The 25,778-nt window shown below is 37.0% G+C and overlaps 1 protein-coding gene across 1 annotated transcript in view; it reads right to left on the bottom strand.

Moving 5' to 3' along the window:
• LOC131425947 (moesin/ezrin/radixin homolog 1) overlaps window positions 1-25,778 on the bottom strand; it is a 99,900-nt gene that overhangs the window by 52,823 nt on the left and 21,299 nt on the right. Inside the window, exon 2 of the mRNA XM_058588276.1 lies at window positions 19,472-19,558. Within this exon, the coding sequence (XP_058444259.1) occupies window positions 19,472-19,483 (12 nt within the window). The 5' untranslated portion in view covers window positions 19,484-19,558. The remainder of the gene's footprint in view (window positions 1-19,471; window positions 19,559-25,778) is intronic.

Raw genomic sequence — 25,778 nt, 5'->3', positions numbered from 1 at the left:
TATGACATTCCGCAGCCGTTGGCTATTTTTGAATTGTACAGCTGCTGGAAATATCTTCGATATGATGTAATCAGCAGTACACAGGTTGTTGTTCGGTGGGGTCCGTCTGGTGAGTCATTGTTCCAAGAAAAATTGTGGTTGGAACCGAGGCGAGAGATTGTGAATCAGTTATTACCGGAGTTTAGAATTTCGGTCCGAATAGTATTCGATCATAACACTGACGATTCCGCTTCGACTCTTCAGGTTCTAGTTCAACTTGAACCCTCGGGCAGACGTCAAGTTTGACCATTAGTCAAAGTCTGTAGACGTGAGTAATGACATTTGCGCTTCGATGCACTTGACAGGGATCCCCTGCCCAGCTAGAGTCAAACTTAAGGTGTGTTAAGCGATGCAATCAGAACTAGTATGGTGCTCTAGCGGCTTAATTTGAGTTGCTATTATGTACCGGTAAGGAAATTGAAATAAAAATTTTTGTAATTCTAGCGCAAACCAAACCCATAGCTAACCGGTTATGACGTTGTTACTGAAAACAATTCGTCACATTGTGAGTTCGGAATGAGTTGGCGTGCGCGCACTCGAATCAACAGCATCCATTGATATAAGCCCAGGGTTACTGCACAAACCAGGTCACCGTGGCACGGCCGGCGTACGGAGGCTGCATTGCGCATCCATTATGCATACTTCGAGGGCTTTGGCTCGTCATCATCATCATCATCACCAACGTGACCTCATATCGTGTGCGCATCATCGGAGTTGTGGGAACGTCTCTCGCTAGGTACTTAAGCTACCCGGCTCAAGGACGTCTTCACAAACTCCACACCAATGGTGTGAACCAGCACTAGACAAACACACACGCACGTGACGTGCGCATATTGCAAACACAAACTGCGGATTCGCATGTGCTCATCGCTTCATTGTGGCTCCGCTTTAGATGGCCCATGCGCTAGGTTCAATTTTGACACACCCTCTCCAATATATCGGCCGGTATTTCACGAATAAATGCTTCAATGTTGATTTCCAGTGCGTCATTCGTTGCTGGTTTATCCTTCTTAGACATAAGCTTTAACATGATCCCACAAGAAATAGTCCAAAGGTGTTAAATCACACGATCTAGGTGGCCAATTGACGGACCCAAAACGTGAGATAAACTGTTCTCCAAAGGCGGCTCTTAATTTCGTCATTGTTTCGCGTGCCGTGTGGGATGTGGCACCGGCTTGTTAAAACCACATGGCAGGCATATTCAATTCTTCCATTTTGGGCCAATAAATCGTCGATAATCACATAGGCGCTCGCCATTCACAATAACGTTCCGCCCATCGTCGCCTTTGAAGAAGTAACCAAACAGTGACTTTTTTGGGATGCATTGGTAGCTCTTGCAATGCTTCTGGCTCACTACAGATGCAGCAATTTTGCTCTCTGACGTATGCATTCAACCAGAAATGAGCTTCGTCGCTGAACACATTTTTAAGAGCGCAGATTTTTTTAATGATAAAATTATAGAACAAACGACGATTCATGATTAAATTATAGACCAAATTGAACAAGTTTTACAATGACACAAGATACGATTCACGCGTGATATGTCAATAACAGTGTTGCCAAAAAGATATCAGCAAAAAATCACCCTTTAGAAAGATCTGTTTTTTTTTGGCCTGGTTTAGCATCACTCCACGACGCTCGAAATGTGCCAACGGAGTCAATTTATGATATATATATGATATTCAAATTCATCGAAGCGAGGGCTCAAGAGTAAAATTTTGAGCAACTTTTGAGACGAGTTGAAATTGAAGAAAATTTTGGTAACACCGCTTCAACACATTTCGAGCGGTGAGATGCTAAATCCAGACAAAATGAGTTGGGGTTAGCATTTGATAAGTAATTTTTCCCGTATTTTCATTCGAAAATTTTATTTTGAAAATATCATTAACACAACAATTTGTTGTAGGGTTTGTCATTTTTGGCATTTATTTTTCGCAACAAAAAAATGGTAAAAAAAAAGTCTAGCTCTTTTCAAAAGACAGTCTACATCAATTTTGGGAAAACAAAGTAAGAAAAGTGTTTTTTTTTGTGAGAAAGTCTATATGCCGAGAAATTTCTGAGAGTGTGCTGCCAAATCCGAACACGATTTGGCACGAAATTTATCTATTCGAATTACACACTGAAAAAAAAAACGATTTTCAAAGATTTTGAAATCGATTTACAAAAAAACACCATTTCCGAATTCAATGAAATTTTGTCCCAAGGTAGGTACTTATTTCCCTAATGACCTTCCATATGTTGCAAGATGAACATTTTTAAGGGAAAGAACAACTAAAAAAAATAACACTGATAATTTCTAATATCGGACAACTGGCAAACAGGGTATTCGATGTAATTTTCTCACAAATTGAGTTTCTTTGGAATCTTGGATGATAATGACTTTCAGTTTAAAAAAAATACTAGATAAAAAATTCAATTTGGACAAGAAATAGTTTTTTTAGAAAAACTTTTTTTTCCTTTAAAGTGCCTATCTTGTAATGTATGATAGGTTGGTAGGGTACATAATCACATGTCTTGGGATAAAATTTTATCAAAATCAAATATGTTTATTTTTGTAAATTGATTTTCAATTTTTAAACTAAATTTTTTCAGTGTAGAACACAATGGGGATTTTTTGTTGATTTTTTTAACTCGAAAATTTAACTGATTTTGTGAGGATACTTTTTTTGTAGATAGGATTTGTGGCTTTTCCGCTATAACGATTTAAAAAAATGGGTTAAAATAGTTTGGCCCTTTTCAAAAGACAATTTAGATCAATTTTGGGAAAACGAAGTATGAAAAGTGGCTTTTTGTGAAAAAGTTTACGTGTTTAGAAAGTGTCGTTTAATGCTAAGAGAGTGTTGTACGATTTGGCTCTAAATTTGTAAGGAGCATTTCAGGATACGAAAAAGACCAAGTTCCCCCAAGAATATTTGATTTGGCAGGCAATATGCAGCTGTGATCGAGTAAACAAAGCTTCATCACTACCGGAAAGGAACGGCGAAAAAGGAAACGTTCCGACCAGGATGACTCAAGAATCGATGGTTATCATTCCTACGCAGTTATGACGTTCCCTCGCTATTCTATGCGGATTCGGCATCTTGTCACTACGCCAAAGATGTTTTGAAACGGTATAAAGCGAATGGAGTCCATGTTGTACCGGAAAAGACGAATCCAACTAACTGTCCGGAGGGGTCAACTATCGAACGGCATTTGGATCTCGCGAAGTAAGAATTTAATGTAAAGAACAAGCAACAAGTATAGAATAAAAATCGAAAATCTTCTGAACCAAAATTTAATTCCTAAATTCTGGTTCATAATTTAATTCCTGAATCCAGTTTCAGAATTTAATTCCTAATGTCGGTTTCAGAAGTCATTTCCATAATTGAGGTTCAGAATTCAGAATGCTCGGAGCTTGGATTCAGGAATAAATTTTTGGAACGGAATTCAGTTCATTCATTCAGGTTCAGAATTCAGTTCTAGAGCTGATTTCTGAAATGAGTTCAGTTACAACATTCTAGAACCGAGTTCTTGATCTGGATTTTCAGTCTGAATTGTGTCACTGACTACAGAGCCTGTCCCAGGTTCCGAATTTAGTTTCAGGTCCTAAATCCTGGACCAGAATTTAGGTTCTGGTATAGTCAAATAAGCAAAAAGTACTCAAGGATAAATTTTACTCTCATCTCATGTTATTTATTTGTATGGTAGAATATGTGTTTGTCGTCAATAAGTCGTACTTTAGTGTAGATGCACCGCGAAATTCTGGGAGTGAAGTAGTAAAAATTTACAAAATTCGCACAAGCAACTGATACAAACGAAGCACACCAGTTTTAATCGTATTCATGTCCGCCAGTTATGTCTGTGACATTACCCACTCGTCATTTTTTTAATGCACTTTTACTACTTCGTTACTCCGGATCCAGAAGTCGGATCCGGATAAAATTCAATAGCAGGCTTTGAACCAATGAAACCTTTCGTTTGAATATAAGTTTTGCGGAAATTGGTTTAGTGGTCTTAGAGAAATTCATTTCCTAGCCCATTTTACATCGTTACTCTGAAACCGGAAGTCGGTTCCGGAAACCATTCATTAGGGGTTCATGGGTAGAAGTCGTTTTTGTAAACATTCCTTGATGTATATTTCGTTGCTCATTGAAGCAGTGGTGATGAAGGGTTTCGAAATCTTACCGCAGCTACAAATTGCTTGCCAGACCATAGCTTTCTTACCAAATTTTTCGACTTCAATCGATGTCTCGGACTGGTTTAACACTTGCCCTTCTCGTACCGTATAATATTGTGGTCCCGGCAAGGATTTGTAATCGAGCTTCACGTAGGTTTCGTCGTCCATGATTATGCAGTTCAAATTTCCAGCAAGAATCGTATTGTACAGCTTTCGAACCCTCGGCCTGATCGATGCTTCTTATTTCGGACTACGTTTTAGTTGTTTCTGCTTCTTATAGGTTCGAAGATTCAAACGTTCTTTAGCACGAAGAACATTTGACTTCGAAGTGCCCACTTTATTGGCCACATCCCGAACTGAAACCTCCTTCTTTTGCTCGAACGCCTTCAGTATACGTTTATCCAACTGAGGGTTAGCAGGACCTTTTTTCGACCCGTTTTCGGTTTATCCTCAAAGGTGTTATCCTCACCGAACTTCCTGATTGCATTTCGCACGGCTTTTTCACTTACTCCTTCCATTTTTGCTATCTTTCTTAGTGACAGTCCGCGTTCTGTGCACCATTTGTACACAACTTTTCGACGTTGTTCTGCTGAAAGTCCACGCATTTCGATACAAACTAATGAAAACGAATAAACAACTGCACAAGTGGTTAGACAACAGGGCGCAGCCATAAAAATTGACAGATTCAGAACAATTGCGAAATGGCAGCGGTTTTTGGTTGCGTTCATACTTCCTGGGATAGTCTTTACATACAGATATTTGCTTATTATATTTATACAGAATTATAAAGGAAGATTTTCTAAGGCAAAAAATGAATTAAAAGGGTGATTTTCAAGATAATTTAATGTTTGTAGATGATTTCATGCACATGTGGGCCGCGGCTCTGCTTAAGATGACCCATGCGCAAGGTTTGACACACTCTCTCCGATATGTTGGACCGGTTTTTCACGAATAAATGCTTCAATATTGGCTTCCAGTGCGCCAATCGTTGGTTTTATCCTTATAGATACGAGCCTTAACATGGCCCCACAAAAAAGTAGTCCAAAGGCGATCACACGAGCTAGGCGGCCAAATGACGGGCCCAAAACGTGAGATAAACTATTCACCGAAGGCGGTTGGTCATTGTTTCGCGTGCCGTGTGGGATGTGGCACCGTCTTATTGAAACCAAGGCATGTCCAATTTGAAGAAGTACGGCCCGGATGATGCCACCGGCCCATAATCTACACCAAACAGCGATTTTTTGGGATGCATTTGCAGTTCTTGCAATGCTTCTGGCTGCTTACTCCAGATGCGGCAATTCAACCTACAATGAGCTTCGTCGCTGAACATATTTTTTCGAGCGCAAATTTTTACCAGCGTTCATTCATGATTAAATTATAGACCAAAAGACGATTCATGTTTAAATTATAGACCAAACTGAACAAGTTTGACAATGACAAAAGACACGATTCTCGCGTGATCTGTCAAAAAACAGTGTTGCCAAAGTGATATCAACAAAAAATCACCCTTTATTTGATAACACCGTTTTCAAAATAATACAGCAGAGTAGCTACCACATTTCATAGGAGTATAAGATTAAACACGAGCCACTCAAATAACAGAAGCAGTTAAATTGTTATCAAGTATAGATTCCTGTTACAGTCATAATTAAGTGTTCTACAATAAGATGCTACTTTCGTTTTACATGTTCTTCCCGACCGAGGCCACGGTACGAATGTTTCCGAAACGACGACCTCAAACGCTATCTCGACAATAATTTTTCCATGATACCGACTCGAAGAATTGTCCGCGTGTGCTGTTGAAACATTTAGAAAATTAAATTCGCACATTTTTGTCGGCAGTCAGTGAGAGGTTGGAATGCCAAGTATCCCGACAAGAGTTACGTAATTTTTTGCCGCTGCTGTCTCATGCATCGTTAGAAGAACTTCGAGCCTCGTCGGGAAACGCCGCATGCCGCTGCCGAAGTCAAAGTACAGCATCTGTGCGGCATGCGGTGTTATCACGAACGCATGTCTGGCGAACCAAAGAACAGCAAAAAAAAACGCTCCTTGCTTATCTTATCTGAACTCTGTAAAACGTTTTCTTGTTATTGGATAATGGTGGATGGATAAGGTCGCCCAAAAAACAGATCGGGTTCGGGTGAGAAGTGTACTGATTGTGTGGGTCAACAAGTTAGAATTTATGACACTATTCTACGAAGCAACAGTTATTCGTCGGTGCTAGAATCGAAAATCGAAACCGATTAGTAACTGAGTGCAAGAAAACAGTTTCGTTTGATTTAATTGAAATCATTCTCAAAATTAACATCGGCATTATCAACCAACCAGCTGACAACATGCAGCAAAACGGTTCCCACTCGCTTTTTGCGTCAGATCGTGTGATCTCACACTCCCAAGGCAGGCAGGGCAGGCAGACCGCCGTAAGAAAAACAAACAGTCTCTGTTGATTTTGGCCGAACGCAAACCGGGACGGGAATAGCGGCAGCGCAATAAAATAAAATAAAATCCGAGTCACATGGCGGTTCCCGTCGTCGTTGTGCCGCCGAATGGCCCGTCGATTGCGCACGGATTTGGATGACAGGGACACAAGCTGCTAGTTCTCTATTTGAACTTCTCATTTGCGAATCGATTCCTTTCTTGAGAATGTTTTGAATTTTTCCCGTTATTTCAGTAAATCATTATAAACTAAATCGATACTGTATTTATCAGTGACGTCTCGTGACAAAATTTACGGGCTGTGCACCTGATTATGTGGTATGACATTAGCTGTAACAGTTCGTTGTAAGTGAAAACTAAAGATTGAGGAATAGATATTCGCTTGTGTTTTTCAATACAATGGAATAACAATATGCTTTCGGATGGGATTTTTTAATAAACTTATTTTGAGAAAATCTGTCAATATCTACATCCATAAAACCGCTTCGATGTTGCAACTGAGACAGTAATTTGTTTTCAACTGCCATAAGCATAAGCCACTGAAACGTGATCGGGAAAAAGCCCGCGAATTTTTGTGCAAAACCGGGAAAATATTACTAGCTCAAATATAAGTAACAATTTTCAACATTTTCTACGGTATTTATACAGATACACATCGGGTCTAAAATTCTATCGAAAATGGATTTTTGTGTGTCTAAAATAAAATAATAATACGCGAATATTTCTATTTTTTAACGTGGATAAATTTTACTTTATTTTTGCGATTCAAATTTCTCTCTTTGAGGACGATCGCCCAAAAAGACTATACTCGAAAAGAATGCAACACGTTCTTTTGCTTTGAACTTTTTATTGCATGGGTAAAACATAAATTGTCTATAAAACTAGTTTTGAGTGCAATGTTTACATGAGCAAAATTTTGTCACAATCGGTTCACAAGGAATTATCGAGACGGTTTTCAAGGAAGAATAGTTTCGAAAAAAACTTATGTTTTTTTAGCAGTTGCGAGTCGGAAATTCGCCCGTTTCTTGCGTGGTAAAATCCAGGATGGCAATTTCTCTTATCGGGGATAAGTTCATAATCACCTAAAAAGACTATATTCGAAAAAAATACAACATTTTCTTTTGCTTAGAACTTTTTATTGTATGGGTAAAAATTAAATTTTATATGAAACTAGTTTAGAGTGTAATATTTGCATGTGCAAACATTACTGTCACAATCTTTTCTTAAATGGTTATCGAGATGGCTTTAAAGAAAGAACTGTTTCGAAAAAAGTTGTAGTTGAGAATCGACAATTCGCCCGTTTTCCGTGTGGTAAAATCCAGGATGACAAGTGACTGGGTAAAAGCCGGGAATTTTTGTTTTACTAGCTCAAATATGAGCAACAATTTTCAATATTTTCCACTGTATTTATACAGAAATACATCGGGTCTTAAATTTGATAGAAAATGGTATTTTTTTTGTTAAAAACAGATTAATAATAATGCGCAAATACTTTTACATTTTAACGTGGATGCATTTTACTTTACATTGGCGTTTCGAATTTTTAGCTTTGGGGAGTGATGAATTCACGATCGCCCAAAAAGACTATACTCGAAAAGAATTCAACACTTTCGTTTGCTTAGAACTTTTTATTGCATAGGTAAGAATTAAAATTTTCTATAAAACTAGTTTAGAGTTAGTTTAGATTTAATAAAAGTTTCGAAAGTTTCTAGCAGTTGAGAATCGAAAAATTTCTAGCAGTTGAGAATCGAAAACTAGCCCTTTTCTTGTGTGGTAAAATCCAGAATGGCAAGTGAACGGGAAAAAGGCGGGAATTGTAGTGCAAAACCGACTGTCCCAGAAAGTATGGACGCAACCAAAAACCGCTGCTATTTCGGTTCAGAATCTGTCAATTTTTATGGCTGCGTCCTGTTGTTCGCACTCTTCTCTAACCACATGTGCAGTTGTTTATTCGTTTTCATTAGTTTGTTTCGAAATGCGTGGACTTTCAGCAGAACAACGTCGAAAAATTGTGTACAAATGGTGCACAGAACGCGGACTGTCACTGAGAAAGATAGCAAAAATGCAAGGAGTAAGTCCCGGGTTGGCGGTTCAATGCATAGGACGCTGGTCTTACAAGCCAGTTGTCGTATGTTCGAGCCCCGACCTGGAAGGATTCTTAGTGTCAGTAGGATCCATGGTACTAGCCATGCAATGATTCTGTACACTAAGAATCGGCTGCGAAGTCTGTTGAAACAGAAAGGCCAAATTCCACAAAAGGAATGTAATGCCAAGACTTTGCTTACTAAGTGAAAAAGCCGTGCGAAATGCAATTAGGAAGTTCGGTGAGGATAACACCTTTGAGGATAAACCGAAAACGGGTCGAAAAAAAGGTCCTGCTAATTCTCAGTTGGATAAACGTATACTAAAGACGTTCGAGCAAACTAAGGAGGTTTCAGTTCGGGATGTGGCCAAAAAAGTGGACACTTCGAAGTCAAATATTCTTCGTGCTAAAGAACGTTTGAATCTTCGAACCTATAAGAAGCAGAAACAACCAAAACGTAGTCCGAAACAAGAAGTATCGATCAGGCCAAGGGTTCTAAATCTGTACAAGACGATTCTTGCTGGAAATTTGAACTGCATAATCATGGACGATGAAACCTACGTGAAACTCGATTACAAATCTTTGCCGGGACCACAATATTATACGGTGCGAGAAGGGCAAGTGTTAAACCAGTCCGAGACATCGATTGAAGTCGAAAAATTTGGTAAGAAAGCTATGGTCTGGCAAGCAATTTGTAGCTGCTATTTCGAAACCCTTCATCACCACTGCTTCAATGAACAGCGAAATATACATCAAGGAATGTTTACAAAAACGACTTCTCCCCATGATTCGAAGCCACAAGGATCCTGTTGTCTTCTGGCCAGATCTTGCTTTTTGCCACTAATCGAAATCAACGGTAGAATGGTATACTACCAAAAATGTCACTTTCATTCCAAAAGACATGAATCCACCAAATTGCCCACAACTTCGACCAATTGAGGAATTTTGGGCATTAACGAAGGCACATCTTAGGAAACATGTCTCGGCAGCCGAAACCATTCAACAGTTTCGAGAAAGATTGGAAAAAATTGTCAAAACTTGTCGCCAAGAAGTCTGTACGGAATTTAATGAGGAACGTTCGCAAGAAGGTTCGCCAGCTAGTCTACAATGGCTAAGTAGCAAATGTTGAGAATAATATTCTGTTATTGTAGTCTAATATTATCAGTATATCGAATAAAATTTGAATATCTAACACTTGTGAACTATTTACAGCGAAATCGAAGTGCGTCCATACTTTCTGGGACAGTCTTTAGCTCAAATATGAGTAACAATTATCAACATTTTCTACTGTCTGTTCTACAGAAATACATCGGGTCTTCAATTTTATCGATAATGGATTCTTTTTTGTCAAAAACAAAATAATAATACGCAAATACTTTTATTTTTTGACGTGAATAAATTTTACCCTACTTTTTGCGTTTTAAATTTCCCTCTTTGGGGAGTGAGATGTTTACGTTCGTCTAAGAAGATTATACACGAAAAAAATGGAACAATTTTTTTTACTTATAACTTTTCATTGCCTGGGTAAAAATTTAAATTTTCTATAAAACTAGTTTAGAGTGTAATGTTTACATGTGCAAAATATTGTCTCAATCTGCTCACAAGTGGAAGATTTCGGAAATAAACGTATGCCCATGGCCGTGGATCACGAAGCAGTTGGGAATCGGTTATTAAACAGAACTACACCGGGTCTCAAATTTTTAAGAAAATGGGATTTTTTTTGTCAAAAACAAAATAATAATAATACGCAAATACTTTTATAATTTAACGTGAATGCATTTTACTTTACATTGGCGTTTCGAATTTCTTTCTTTGGGGAGTGATAAGCTCACGATCGCCCAAAAAGACTATACTCGAAAAGAATGCAATACTTTTTTTGCATCGAACTTGCAACGAACTATTGCATGAGTAAAAATTATTATTTTCTGTAAAATTAGTTTAGAGTGTAATATTTACATCTGCAAAATACTGTCACAATCGGCTCACAAGTAGTTATCGAATGTTTCGAAAAAAGTTATGTTTTTTTAGCAGTTGGGAATCGACAATTAGCCCGTTTCATGTTTGGTAAATTCCATGATGGCAAGTGAAAAAGTCGGGAATTTTAGTGCATAACCGGAAAAATATTACTAGCTCAAATATGAGTAACAATTTTCAACATTTTCTAGGGTATTTTTATAGAAATACATTTGGTCTTAATTTTAATAGAAAAATTTCCCTTTCTGAGGACGATCGTTCAAAAAGACTATACTCGAAAAAAATGCAACACACACAATTTTGCTTATAACTTTTTATTGAATAAGTAAAAATTATTATTTTCTGTAAAACTAGTTTAGAGTGTAATGTTTACATGTGCAAAATATTGTAACAATCTCTTCACAGGTGATTATTGAGATGGCTTTCAAGGAATAAACGTTTCGAGAAAACTTATGCTTTTTTAGCAGTTGGGAATCGACATTTCGCCCGTTTCTTGTGTGGTAAAATCCAGGATGGCAATTTCTCTTATTGGGGATAAGTTCACGATCACCTAAAAAGACTATATTCGAAAAAAATGCACCACTTCCTTTTGGCTAGAACTTTTTATTGCATGGGTAAACATTTAAATTTTCTATGAAACTTGTTTAGAGTGTAATGTTTACATGTGCAAGTTATGATTACGGCCGTGGATCACGAAGCAGTTGGGAATCGACAATTCGCCCGTTTTCCGTGTGTTAAAAACCAGGATGGCAAATGACTACCGGTAAAATATTACTAGCTCAAATATGAGTAACAATTGTCAACATTTTTCAAAATTGTAACGGGGAGACATGATGTAGGAAGTTGCGGGCTCTAGGTTCATCTCGATTTTTGACAATCTTGCCGAAACTCTTACGGTTTTGTGTGTCCGTAATTGTTAAATGAAATCAATGTTCAGTCATGACAATCTGCTTTCCTTTCCGAATGATACTATGTATTTAAGAAAAATATGTTTCTATGTTAAGTTGCTACAATTTTTTTTTTGAGTGTAAGCTAAGTTATATAACGAATGACATTACGCTTCGTATTTTCGATCTCTCTGTCACAGCCACATTGTAATAAATTAGTTATTCATAAATCTGACATTCTACTTAGTGGATAACAATCAACATTACATCAATAATGAAAAATGACATGACAGCTTGATGAGGCAACTATCCCGAGTCCAACGTGCAGTGAAACTCACTGGAAAGACTGATGAGGGGGGAAAAACTACACACAACTGTCACGTTCATTATAACTGTCAATCCCGTGCGGTTGATCGGTAATCGGATTTGTGGGTAAATCACCAACACATAGAACGGCTGGGCAAGCTCTGTCCTGCTCTTCCGAATGCTTTTTTTCCAATCAGCTACGAAAGTAAATATAGAATTCAAATTACCATCACATCTGTGAGACATGATCGATTCCAGACCAAATTAATCATTTCCCCGTTCCCTTCCTCAACACCATTCTTTCCTCGGGGGGAAAAATGACCTTCAGTCGGAATGGATTCATATGCGCGTGTGTGTGTTAGTGTGTTTATTCACACACGGATTTGTGTGCAAATATAGTTCCGCCCTACAAACCGTGTTGATATTTATTTTCTGTTTCACCGTTCACAGGCTTGTTACGATGATTACGCGTTTCGGCGTCGGTCCATTTGTGGGTCAATTGAACAACCGGAGCAGAACGATTGTCATTATTGAACTAAATTATAGAACATAGTCGCGTCAATCGTTAATCGGATTGGGCGCGCGGAAATTGGATTTGAATCTGGATATGAAAATAGAATTGGATTTAGGAATGAAGAATGTTTTTAAACAAAGTTAAACTGCTAAATGGCATTTACATTTCAATTCGAACTGCTATGCATTGACGAATCTAAGACGAAACTTTAAAATTAACGGTTTAATATATGTACCGAAAATGCACAACAAACATGAACATGAAATTTTAGGTTTCCCCAATCCTATGCACGATAACGTTAATATTTCTTTGGCTGATCTAATTTCGAAACGCCATGGGTGCCAAATGTAAGGGACTCTTTGTTCGGTCGGCTCAACCCGCTTCAGCCTAATTCAGTTCAAATAGACAAACTGGCATTCTAATTAGTGGTGTTACGCATACTAACGGTTAACGGCTAATTTAACCAAGAGTACGCGTACGGTAGACCGAAAATGAAGCAGTCTCTAATTATCTTCAACCTACAAAGCGAGATAAGATAATGATGTAACGAATTTTTCCCTCAATGACTGTATCGGTGGTATCCAAGCATTTAAATATGAAAAATGAAGTCACGAATTAGCTCACAGCTATCCTACTTCAGACTTGAGTTTTAAATGTCCAAGGAAAAGTAATGGTTGAATTTGTAATTGATTAATTTCTGGTCATCCTTAATTTTCAGAAGCATTTTTCCGCTCCGGGTTGCAATTTCTACCACACCTCATCACCCTGTAATTCCGGAACTAGATACCGGATCCGGCCAAAATTCTATTGAATATGTATGGGAATATACGATCACTTTTTTACGGTACTTCCGGAATCAAGAACTGCGATTCGGTCTAGCCGAAATCAACGTATTTGGTCAGAACTACTCAACTGAAGAATTAAACGGCTAGTTGGAAGTATTTTGCACAAAATTTTCCGATTTTTCATTGTCATGTAACACTCTTTTGAAATTGAGATTGTTATACGGATCAATCTGTAATTCCGGAACCGAAAGTCGCATCCGTCGCATGAAATTCAATGGCTGGCTTTTATTTGAATCTAAATATTCAAGAAAATTGGTTAAGCAGTCTTAAAAAAAAATCGAGTGTACTGTTTTAATTTATTCGAACAATTCACCCCATTACTCTGCAGCCGGAAGTTCGATCCAGATAAAATTCACTAGCAGACTATGGGACCAGCCGCGAAACTTTTAATTTGAATATAGGTTTGTGAAATTATTTTTGTTTCATTCACACACACACACCGATACATTTTCTGATCTCGACGAACTGAGCCGAATGGTATGGCAAAAGCCTGTTTTCATAGTAATGACAAAGCCTTCATCATAAAAGACTTCATCATAGATTTTTTACGAGACACGTCCAGAAAGTTAGTGCACTAATACTTTCACAGCTCTGGGAAAACGTTTTTCAACATGTTGGCAACACTGCCCCACGTAGCCTGCCTGATCCCTCCCCATCAAACCGAGACCAATCCGTGGTTAGTGTGTTGAAAACCATGGAAACAGATAAAGCGTGTTCAAAATGAACCTATTTTATAAAGCTGGGCCGGAAGGTATTCTTTCTTTGGTATTGAAAAAGTGCTTGAATAGCTTTCTAATTTCACTGTCGATGCTGTTCAATATCTCACTCAATTCAGGAACTTTTCCGGATATTTTGAAAACATCATATATTTTTACTGTTTTCAAGAATGGAAATGAAGCTGACGTATCTAGTTACTGTGGGATAGCCGAACTATGCGTTGTGTCTAAGTTACTTGAAAATATAGTTCTGGATTTCATCAAGCATTGTCCTATACATCTTTTATAATTCGATCTCTACCAGCACGTCTTCAGATTGACGCTATATGCTACACGGATTTCTCCACAGCCTTCGACAAGATAAACCACCAAATTGCAGTTGCTAAACTCGAAAAACTAGGGTTCTGTGAATCTTTACTCAACTGGCTTCAATCATATCTAATTGGTCGGAGAATGTCAGTGAGAATCGCTGACTGCACCACAACACCGTTTGCCATAGGCTCTGGAGTCCCTCAAGGCGGTTACTTGGGATCATTTTTATTCTTGCTCTACCTCAATGATCTCGACTTTCTAGTGAAATGCCACAAACTATCTTTCTCAGGTGATTTTAAGCTGTCCCGCTTGGTGTCATCAACTGGGTTGTAGATTTAGTTCAAATTATGCGAAAATGCATCATTCGCAGGAGAAAAGTTCCTGTGAGACGCAGAACTAAAATTAAAAAAAAAAACGATTCAGAAAAAAAAGTAGGGGCATTCTGTTGAAGGTAGTTTGCCGGCTGCATGACAATGCTAGATTTTTTTTCAGTTCGCTTCCACATCTCACCCAAGTCAGTCGATAAAACAAAACCGCTTACGTTCGGGACGAAAGAAACCAAGTACAGTATTGTGCAGTGAACAATAGAACGACCTCAAAAATGAGTGAACCAAACGAACAAAAGCTACCGCCGATACGAAAGAATACAATTATTGTTGACTTCAGGCAGTGCAAAATTCGACCTTCGATACGAGAACTTGAAGGTTTGCATAAGGAGCAAATGCGTCTTGACACTAAACGTGTGCATTTACTTCAATGCAATAAGACAAATAATGTTGTTTACATCCAGTTTTATAAAGAGTTAGATGCAATTTAATTCGCAAAAGACAATAATAATGTGCATTATGTGGAGCACGAGAACATTAAGTACAACATTCCAGTATATATGGAAGATAGTGCTATAGAAATGCTTGTGCATGATCTTCCCTCAAGCGTCAACGATTCTTATATTCGTAAAACTATGTCCCAATACGGAGAGATTCTCTCTATCGAGAAAGAAAAGTGGAAGAACTTTTTCCCCGGTATTCCAAATGGCGTACGTTTGTTACGCATACACTTGAATAGGCCTATACCTTCTTATGTGATTTTCGGTCAAGATACAAGAATTCCGTGCAAATCACTTGTTACCTATGACAATCAGATGGCCACATGTCAATATTGCCAAAAAGCTGTTCACTACGGTAAGCCATGTGATAAACTGGACAAGGAGACAACAACACCAAAGGACAACGGTGCTTTCTTCACACCAACCCCAACCAACCCCAGTACACCTGTGACAGTCACCAACAACAGTGAAGTATCCCCTTCAACGAAACCATCCAACGTAACCCCTATAGGACAAAGTACACCAGCTGCAGTTAACAGCTTACCCTCCAACCAACCAGCAACTGCAACCAATGTACAACAGGGCGCATCTACAGCAACTAGCAACGAAATCAACATCAATACCACGGCAATGGATGACGAGACGAACCACGAACAAACTGCCCCTCAATCCACGCAGGAGGGAAACGGAAGCTCCTCTCCCCCTAGAAAAACTCAGCTTAATCGGCCACGTAAAGCTTGTACGCAAATAGGCCTGAATAAAAATACCTTTTATAAAAAAAAAATGCTAGATTTTACACGGCCTAAGACACGAAGAAACTTTTGGACTCTTTTGAGTGGGACGTTTTAAATCACCCCTCGTATTCCCCTCATCTGGCCCCTTCAGATTTCTATATCTTCACTTCCCTTAAGCTGCACATGGGTGGGAACCAGTTTTCAACTGAAAGCTGGTGGGAGATTTCTTCGAGGCAGGCATACAAAAATTGATCCCGCGGATCTAAGAATCTTAAAATTGCATGAAACGTCGAGATCTGGATTTTATTTTGTCAATTTTTTTTTCAAAATTTCGACTTCGATGATTTTCAAGAAAAAAAATGGAAAATTGGTGACAATTGAATTTTATAAAGCGGTAGTTTCTAAATGATCAAGGAAGTCTCCATACAAATTTTGCACAGAAGGGGATCCGCCTGGTGGTCAAATTTAAAAAATTGAAGGCATTTTCCAGTTCCAGAGTCCATTTCCTTAAAAAAACGTTTCCACGTTTCATGGATTCCATGTTCTTTCTTCTCTTTCGAGCTTTTCTGATTTCGGCCGTGTGGGTCCCTTTTCTATGGTCTATTGTTCTATTGTCTAATGTTCTATTGTCGTTTGTTCTTCTCTCACTTTTTCTTTTGCTTGTTTTTACTCAAAAATCTTCACTCAGATTGAACTATCAGATCAGTATTTGATTATTTATTTATATTTGAGCTTGTAATTTTCATATTATTCCATTCTTTGAGTAATTTTCTATCAATTTATTTTTCCAGACAACGCGTAGAGTCTAACATATTCGAAATTTGTTTTCTTCTGTCTTTTGTGTTTTGTTATAATAAGACATTTCAGGAATGTCAAGTATGAGATAGAAAAAATAAAGGCCCATACCTTGCAGAGTTTTGTTCCGATAGGCTTGAAAATTTGACAAAATATCCTTGAAATGTTTTACTATAAGAAAACACAAAGAAAAACCCTTCTTAATCCACCTAGTGGTGTGATAATGCCTTTCTCTTCTTTCATAACAGTCTCATGAAAATATATTTCAAACTTTTATTAAATAATTTCGGATACTAATTTTAACACCAATTGATTCAGATTGATTAGAATAGTTCACAAAAGCACACACACACAGAGAGAGAGAGAGAGAGAGAGAGAGATTTGCTCAGTTCGTCGAGCTGAGTCGGTTCAAAAGTCGGTTTTTGCAGTGATTGTACAGCCTTTCTATATGAGAAAGGCAAAAATAAATGATTTTTCAAAATCGTCTGGTTCTACCCGCCCTTTAAGCATCGCTTATTATGCAATGGTGAAATTTGCATACACTCACAGTTAACTTTCATAGTCTCAAGTATTTGAAGTGTGAGCTGGTAATCCCGACCTTCCCGGTTCGAATCCGGTTCCGGCCGGCTACTCCATGCTTTTCGTTTTATTTCAAGTTAAATCGCCAGAAGGTGTGCAATTGGGTTACATAACAAGAGCAACTTATAGGATTGCCCGGTAAAATCTTACGCATCACAAAGGGAAGAAATAATAGTAAAAAAATATTCTAAAAAATTCATAACAAATTTGTATATAATATTGATATTAACATATTATGCGACATGCGACTTTGTTAACGGAATTGTAGCTGAAGGTTCACGCCACACAACGGTATAGATAACTTGTGTAAAAACTTGTGTGTGTATGAATGTTTTTTTTTTCAAATAAAGAGATGGCTTTTTGGTCAATTGGTTTCTCGTCAAAACATTTATTTTTCGTTAAAGGCCAACGTTTCGAAGGTTATACCTTCATCTTCAGGGCAACTGTAATTTGATGTATTATTTAGTCACAATAAAAATTTTTTTTTCCACAAAATACAATAATTTTACAAAATGTACTCACAACGACTACAAATATTTTTCGTCAAGTATGGTGTAACATTTATAATAGTTGATTGAAAAACGGCTACTCTACACTAAAACACAAAAACGAGACATACGAATTCAATTTGTTTAGAAATTTTGATTCGATTTATTTGTTTTGCCAAGAACTTACACAAGCACTTCCCACGCACATCGACTTCGATTGAGCACTGAAATATTGCAAGCAGCGAATATGGAAGACAGTAGAGCAAAAATTAGAGTGAAATAGATGAGAAATGATAGACAGCGAAATCGGAGGCGAGATTGACAGTTAATGTGTGAGAGAGAGCAACAGACCGGAGTATACAGCATTCAAATTATGCGTGTCGGTTCTGAAGTTAATGGTTGAACTGTCAGTAAAAATATGGCACATTTCATATGCATATGCAGTGGTTGTATAGCCTTCCATATACGAGAAAGGAAAAGCCTTAAATTTTGAGTTATTTGTGATTATTGTTTATTGAAGCAGATAGAAATATGCTGATCATATTTTGCACGGCATGGTGAAAAAATTACGTTGTTGCGTTCAGTACAATTCGGGATATTTACGATCGAAAACTTATTTTTGAAAAGGCATAGTGTCATAGTGAAATAAGACGTATTTGCCTGGAAATACCGACAAGGGACGTGGACGAAGTCAGCTCACCACCACATTTTAAATTTTGAAACAAAACGTTTAGACAACATCGCAGAGTTATTAATTTAAATTCTTCCTAATGGAATTAAATGCAGTTTAATCTTGATTCTCGTTCGAAAAACTTCCATCGAAAAGTAACGCTGCTGAAAAGTTCGTCTGCTGATTGTTATTCCTTGTAACTAATTTCAGCCAAGTCCATAATCAGTATTCCGACACTGCCGGCTGGTGTAGAAGTGTGCCCTAACGAGGTTGAGGAGCACAACTAGCACAACGGAATTAGCTTCCCAACAACAATGACCAGAATAGGCGAAAAAAAAGTAAAATAATAAGATAACATCCATGCATTACCTCAGCGCGATGTAAAAAAAAAACGCACGTACTTCCCCTGAGAGTAAACAACGCGTTGGTTTGGGGATTGGTTGGTTGGTTGGAAGTAGAAGCAGGCGGATATTGAAGGTTAAATAGGCAGAAGGTAGTACTTGCATACTAAATAAAATGATGATGAATGCGAAGAATATGGTCGCAAATCAAGACAGGTAGGTTAAATAAGTGAATAAACACGAACGCGATTTTCGACGCGCGAACTCATCGCGGTCACCCCCCCGTTTTCAGTGGTCTTGTTGCCGCATCGTGATCGTGTTTGTTGCTGGTCATCTGACACGTGGCGTGTTGCATCGATTGTGAATAGACGGGAATGCGACCCGAGTGAGGAAGGGAGTGAATGAATGATGTGCACTTGCCGACTTGCATGACGGCGAGTATGTAGGGCCGCTGGGGGCTCTGAGGGGCCATCTCAGGGGTCCAGAGCGGATTACCCTACTGCTGTTGTCGTCGTTGTTGTTGTTGTTGCTGTTGTTGTGTGGATGTTCTGCACGCGAGTTTTGCGTTACGCAAGACGGCGAATTATTTGTTATGACTGTTGTGTCGTCCGTCATTTGCAAGGGTGTCATTAAAATTTTCGACAGCTTATGTGCGCCGGCGGAACCAAAGGTGAAAAATTAATAACTTTAATGTTTTCCTACCATGTGGAGGAATTGAGTTTTTGACTGTGGTGATCTAACCCAAAACTAACGTCATGCATGGTACTTACCGATTTAGGCATTTTGGACGATTGTTGTTGTTAACTTGACGGAATGAAAAATATAAAAATAAAGCAAAAACGATGTGTTGCTAGGCTCTGAAAAGAAATAGAAGAAAAATACATTAATTAGTAAATATTTGGTACAACTTTAGTGTCTCAAGTAGACATAATTTGATGTTTGCTTAGCGGTTCATGTTCTACTACTAGATGACCTAACAGTTTAACATAAACTGCTATGCTTCGATAAGTCAAAGACGAACCGTTGAAAAAAAATGGCATGAAATAAAATAATTTTCTTTGCTAAGGCTTGTTTGTGACAAAGACAGATTAAATTTGAAATAAAACAAATTTTCTGTTAGTTAAATCCAAGACACATTTTTTATTCATACAATATTTCCTTTTTAGTCATTTTATAAATAATTAGAGGTAGTGGAATTGAAGCTGTATGAAGAAACTACGAACTTTTGAGTTTACTCCAGCCAGTTTTTAAGTTTATTTAGAAGGCGAGCTTCGTTAGCCTCCTATGAAATTAGCGAAGTACTCAAAAAAAAAATTAGCAACAAATTCGAAACCATCGTAACTAGTTACAAACTAATTAGCAACAAATGATCTACCGGGTTCGATTTGTTTTCAAGCTAGTTTAGAAGTAGTGCTTCGTTAAGTTTATGTGAGCTTAGCGAAGCACTCAAATAAAAATTTAAAAAATGAGCAAAAAATTCACAATCATCGTAACTAATTCGCAACTTATTAGCAACGAACTATCCACTGAGTTTCGATTTGTTTTCAAGCTTATTTAGAAGGGGTACTTCGTTAAATTTATATGAAGTTAGCGAAGTACTCGAGAAAAAAATGACAAACAAATTCGAAACCACTGTAACTAGTTAGCAACGTATTAGCAACAAACTATTCACTATGTTTCGATTTAAATCTAAATTAAACTATCTACTAGATTTCGATTTGTTTTCAAACTTGTTAAGGAGGATTGCTTCGCTAACTTCATATGAACTTAGCGAAGTACTAAAAAAAAGGAGCAACAAATTCAAAATTACCGTAACTTATTAGAAACTATATAATAAGAGACTATCCATTGAATTTCGATTTGTTTTCAAGCTTATTTGGAAGAGGGGCCTCGTTAACTTCATATGAATTAGGCGAAGTACTCGAAAAAACCTGAGCAACATATTCGAAGCTACAATAACTAATTAGCAACTTATTTGCAACATACTATTAACTGAGTTTCGATTTAAAGCCAATTTAGAAGGGATGCTTCGTTAACTTTAAATAAGCATAACGAAGGACTCAAAACATTTTTTAAAAAATGAGCAATCTTAAAATTACCGTAACTAATTACAAACTTATAAGCAAAAAATTATCTAATTGATTTCGCTTTGTTTTCAAGCTTAATTGAGAGGGGTGCTTCGGTTACTTCATATGTACTTAGCGAAATACTCAAAAAAATAGAAACAAATTCGAAGCCACTGTAACTAATTAACAACTTATTAGCAACAAACTACTCATTGTGCTTCGATTTGTTTTCAAGCTTATTAAAGAGGGGGTTTTCGTTAACTTCATATGAACTTAGCGAAGCACTCGAAAAAAAATTAGAAACAAATTCTAAGCCCCTGTAACTAATCAACAACTAATTAATAACAATCTATCCACTGGGTATTTTCAAGCTTATTTAGAAAGGGTGCTTCGTTAACCACATATGAACTTAGCGAAGCACTAAAAAAAATTTAAAATGAGCAACAAATTCAAAATGGTCGTAACTAAATCGCAACTTATTAGCAACAAAATATCCACAGGATTTCGATTCGTTTTCAAGCTTATTTAAGAGAGCTGCTTCATTAGTTTCAAATGAACTTAGCGAAGTACTCAAAAAAATTGTAACAAATTGTAAAATTGCCGTAACTCATTACAAACTGTTTAACAAAAAACTATCCACTTGGTTTCGATTTGTTTTCAAGCTAATTTATGAGAACTGCTTCGTTAGCTTCATATGAACTTAGCGAAGTACTAGCAAAAAATTGAAATAAATCATTTATGAGGACTGCTTCGTTACCTTATTTGAACTTAGCGAAGTACTCGAAAAATATGACAAATAAATTCGAAACCACTGTAACTAGTTAGCAACAAACTATCAACCGGGTTTCGATTTGTTTTCAAGCTTATTTAAGAGGGGGTCTTCGTTAACTTCATATGACCTTAGCGAAGTACTCGAAAAAATGAGCAACAAAAGCGAAACAACCGTAACTAATTAGCAACTGATAAGCAACAAATTATTCACTGGGTTCGATTCGTTTTCAAGCTTATTTAAGAGATTTGCTTCGTTAGCTTCATATGAGCATAGCAAAGTACTCAAGAAAATAAAAAATAGATTGGGTAACAAATTCAAAATTACCGTAACTAATTAGAATCTAATTAACAACCAATTATCCAATGGGTTTCGATTCGTTTTCACGCTTATTTAAAAGGACTGCTTCGTTGAATTTAAATGAACTTAGCAAAACAAATTGAGCAACAAATTCAGAATTACCGTAACTAATAAGAAACTGATTAGCAACAAATTATCCACTTGTTTCGCTTCGTTTCCAAGTTTGTTTCGAAGCAGACCTCCGTCAACTTCACATAAACTAAGCGAAGTACACTGAAGTCTTTTTTTATGCGAGTTTACATACCGCATACAAAACCGCATAACTCTGAAAATTCGCATAAAAAAGTGGCATAAAAAAAACCGTATAAAAATGTCCTTAGTGTACTAGAAAACAAATTTGAACCACCGTAATTAATTAGCAACTTACTAGCAACAAACTATTAACTGAATTTCGATTTTATTTAAAGCTTAGCTTCGTTAGCTTCATATGAAATTAGTGAAATACTCGAAAAAATGAGCAACAATCTTGAAACCATCGTAACTAATTAGTAACTCATTAGCAACAAATTATCCACTGGATTTCGATTAGTTTTCAAGCTAATTTTGGAGGGATCCTTTGTTAACTTCATAAGAATTCGGCGAAGTACTCGAAAAAATAGAAACGAGCAACAAGTTCAAAATTAGCTTAACTAATTAGTGGATTATTAGCAACAAACTATCCAGTGAGATTCAATTTGCTTTCAAGCTTATTTAGGAGGGGTGCTTCGTAAACTTCATATGAACGTTGCGAAGAACTCGAAAATAAATGAGCAACAAATTCGATACTACCGTAACTAATAAGCAACAAATTATCCATTTGTTTTCGATTTGTTTCAAGCTTATTTATGAGGGGTGCTTCGTTAACTTCATATGAACTTAGCTATGTACGCAAAATAATTGAGCAACAAAAGCTCAAGTTACTCAAGGGGAAGGGTACCTCGTTAACTTCATATGAATTTAGAGAAGTACTCGAAGAAAACTGAGCAACACATTCGAAACTATCATAACTAATTAGGAACCATTTAGCAACAAACTATCCACTGGATTTCGATTTGTTTTCAAGCTTATTTAGAAGGATTGCTTCGTTAGCTTCATATGAACTTAGCGAAGTGCTCAAAAAAAAAATTGGAACAACAAATTCAAAGTTACCGTAACTTATTAGAAACTGTTTAGCAACAAACTATTAACGTTTTCGTTTTGTATTCAAGCTCATTTATGAGGACTGTTTCGTTAGCTTCATATGAACTAAGTGAAGTACTAGAAAAATTATAAAAAATTAGCAACAAATTTAAAATTACCGTAACTTATTAGAAACTCTTTAGCAATAAACTGCCCACTGAGTTTCGACTTGTTTTCAAGCTTGTTTAGGAGGGGTGCTTCTTTAACTGCATATGAACTTAGCGAAGTACTCGAAAAATAATGAGCAACCCAATCGAAACCACAATAACTAATTCAAAACTTATTAGCAACAAACTGTCAACTAATTTTCGATTTGTTTTCAATCTCATTTAGTAGGGGTGCTTCGTTAACTTCATATGAGCATAGCGAAGTACTCAAAAAAATGAACAACGAATTCAAAATTACCGTAACTAATCAGAAACTGATTAGCAACAAATTATCCACTGGGTTCGATTCGTTTTCAAGCTTGTTTAGAAGCGGTGCTCCGTTGACTTCACATGAGCTTAGCGAAGTACTAGAAAAAAAATAGAAACAAATTTGAAATCACCGTAATCAATTAGCAACAAACTATTAACTGAGTTTCGACTTATTTTCAAGCTTATTTAGGAGAGGTTCGTCATTAACTTCATAGGAACTTAGTGAAGTACTGAAAAAATAAAGAATAAATTAAGCAACAAATTCTAAATTTCTGCAACTAATGAGAGACTAATTAGCAACTAATAAGCAACAAATTGTTCACTAGGTTCGATTCGTTTTCAAACTTGTTTAGGAGCGGTGCTCCGTTGACTTCACATGAACTTAGCGAAGTACTAGAAGAAAAATTAGAAACAAATTTGAAACCACCGTAACCAATTAGCAACAAACTATTAATTGAGTTTCGATTTGATTTAAGGCCTATTAAGAAGGAGTGCTTCGTTAGCTTCATATGAATCTAGCGAAGTATTCGAAAAAAATGAGCAACAAACTCGAAACCATAGTAACCAAATAATAACTCATTAGCAACAAACTATCCACTGAATTTCGATTAGTTTTCAAGCTTATTTGAGAGGAGCGCTTCGTTAGCTTCATATGAGCAGAGCGAAGCACTCAAAAAAATTTTTAAAGTAATAAAATTCAAAAAGATCGTTACTAATTCACAACCTATTAGCAACAAACTATCGACTAGGGTTTCGATTTGTTTTCAAGCTTATTTAGGAGTTGTGCTAGGTCAACTTCATATGAGCTTAACGAAGTGTCCGAAAAAGTTAAAGAAAAATGAACAACAAATTCAAAATTACCGTAACTTATTACCAACTTATTAACAACAAACTATCCACTGGATTTCGTTTCTTTTTTATGCATATTTAGGAGGAGTGCTTCGTTAACTTCAACGAACCTGGCGAAGTACTTGAAAAAAACTGAGCTGCAATTTTGAAATTATCGTAATTAATTTGAAACTAATTAACAACAAACTATCTACTGGATTTCGATTAGCCTTCAAGCTTATTTGAGAGGGGCACTTCATTAGCTTCACATGAGCATAGCGAAGCACTGAAAAAAATTAAAAAATAGAGCAACAAATTCAAAATAGTCGTAACTAAACAGTAACTTATTGGCAACAAACTATCCACTGGTTTTTTATTCGATTTGCTTATTTGGGAGAGGTGCTTCGTTAACTTTATAGTTCGAAGTACTCGGAAAAATTAAAAAAAAAATGAGCAACAAATTCAAAATTACCCTAACAAATTAGACACAAATTATCCAATGTGTTTCGATTTGTTTTCAAGCTTATTTAGGAAGGGTGGTTCATATAAACTTAACGAAGTGCTCGAAAATATAAAATAAATTGAACAACAAGTTCAAAGTTATCGTAAATAATTAACAACAAATAATTCATTAATTTCTGTTATCATCGGCGATGGGTGCTTCGCTTAGTTCATGTTCATACTCTGGGCAGTTAGGTGGATTTTCCTTTTTCGGTACAACATGAACTCCATTCGCTTTATACCATTCCAAAACATCTTTGGCGTAGTGACAAGATGCCAAATCATACCAGAATAGTGACCGGACGATTATGACTATGTAGGAATGGAAACAATTGCATCTTTAGGCACTCTTCACGGTATATTTCCTTGTTTACCATTCCAGTAGTTATGAAGCTTTGGCTTGCTCGACCACAGCTACATATTGCCTGCCAAAACAGATATTTTTGTTGAGAAACTTGGCCTTTTTCTTCGACCTGAAATGCTCCTCAATGGCAGTATAAAAAGACAATCTGGGAAACTGCTTAAAGTTCAGTTCCAGCACACAAGCCTCATCGTCCATTATCGCGTAGGAAAACTTAACGTCAAATATTATCGATACAACTTGCGAATCCGGGTTTAAGCCGTCACATTTCGCTTATCATTACGATTTGGCACAGTTTTCACTTTGAACGATTTCATATCTTGCCAGTGCGAGAGTTGGAGACGTTTTCATTTTTCAAGCCACAGTACGTCCCGAAAGATCTGGTCTCTTCTGCAATATTTGCTTCACCTTCGCCGGCTTCTGGTGGTTTCTGAGATTCGTTTTTGTTTCACTTCCAACCTACCTAGCAGGGGTCAAACATATATCGAAAGATTTAAGAACGTTATGGACAGTGGTTGCAGGAAAACCAGGTTTTCCTTGTAAGTTAAGTTTTCTAAGTAAGTTCTTACTGACAGGTCCGTATTTTCACACAAATTGCTATCCGCACTTGCTCTTATT

This window comes from Malaya genurostris, chromosome 1 (assembly GCF_030247185.1).
Source record: "Malaya genurostris strain Urasoe2022 chromosome 1, Malgen_1.1, whole genome shotgun sequence".
In the NCBI taxonomy this organism is placed as follows: Eukaryota; Metazoa; Arthropoda; class Insecta; order Diptera; family Culicidae; genus Malaya; species Malaya genurostris.
This window is presented reverse-complemented; position numbering and strand designations above follow the sequence as displayed.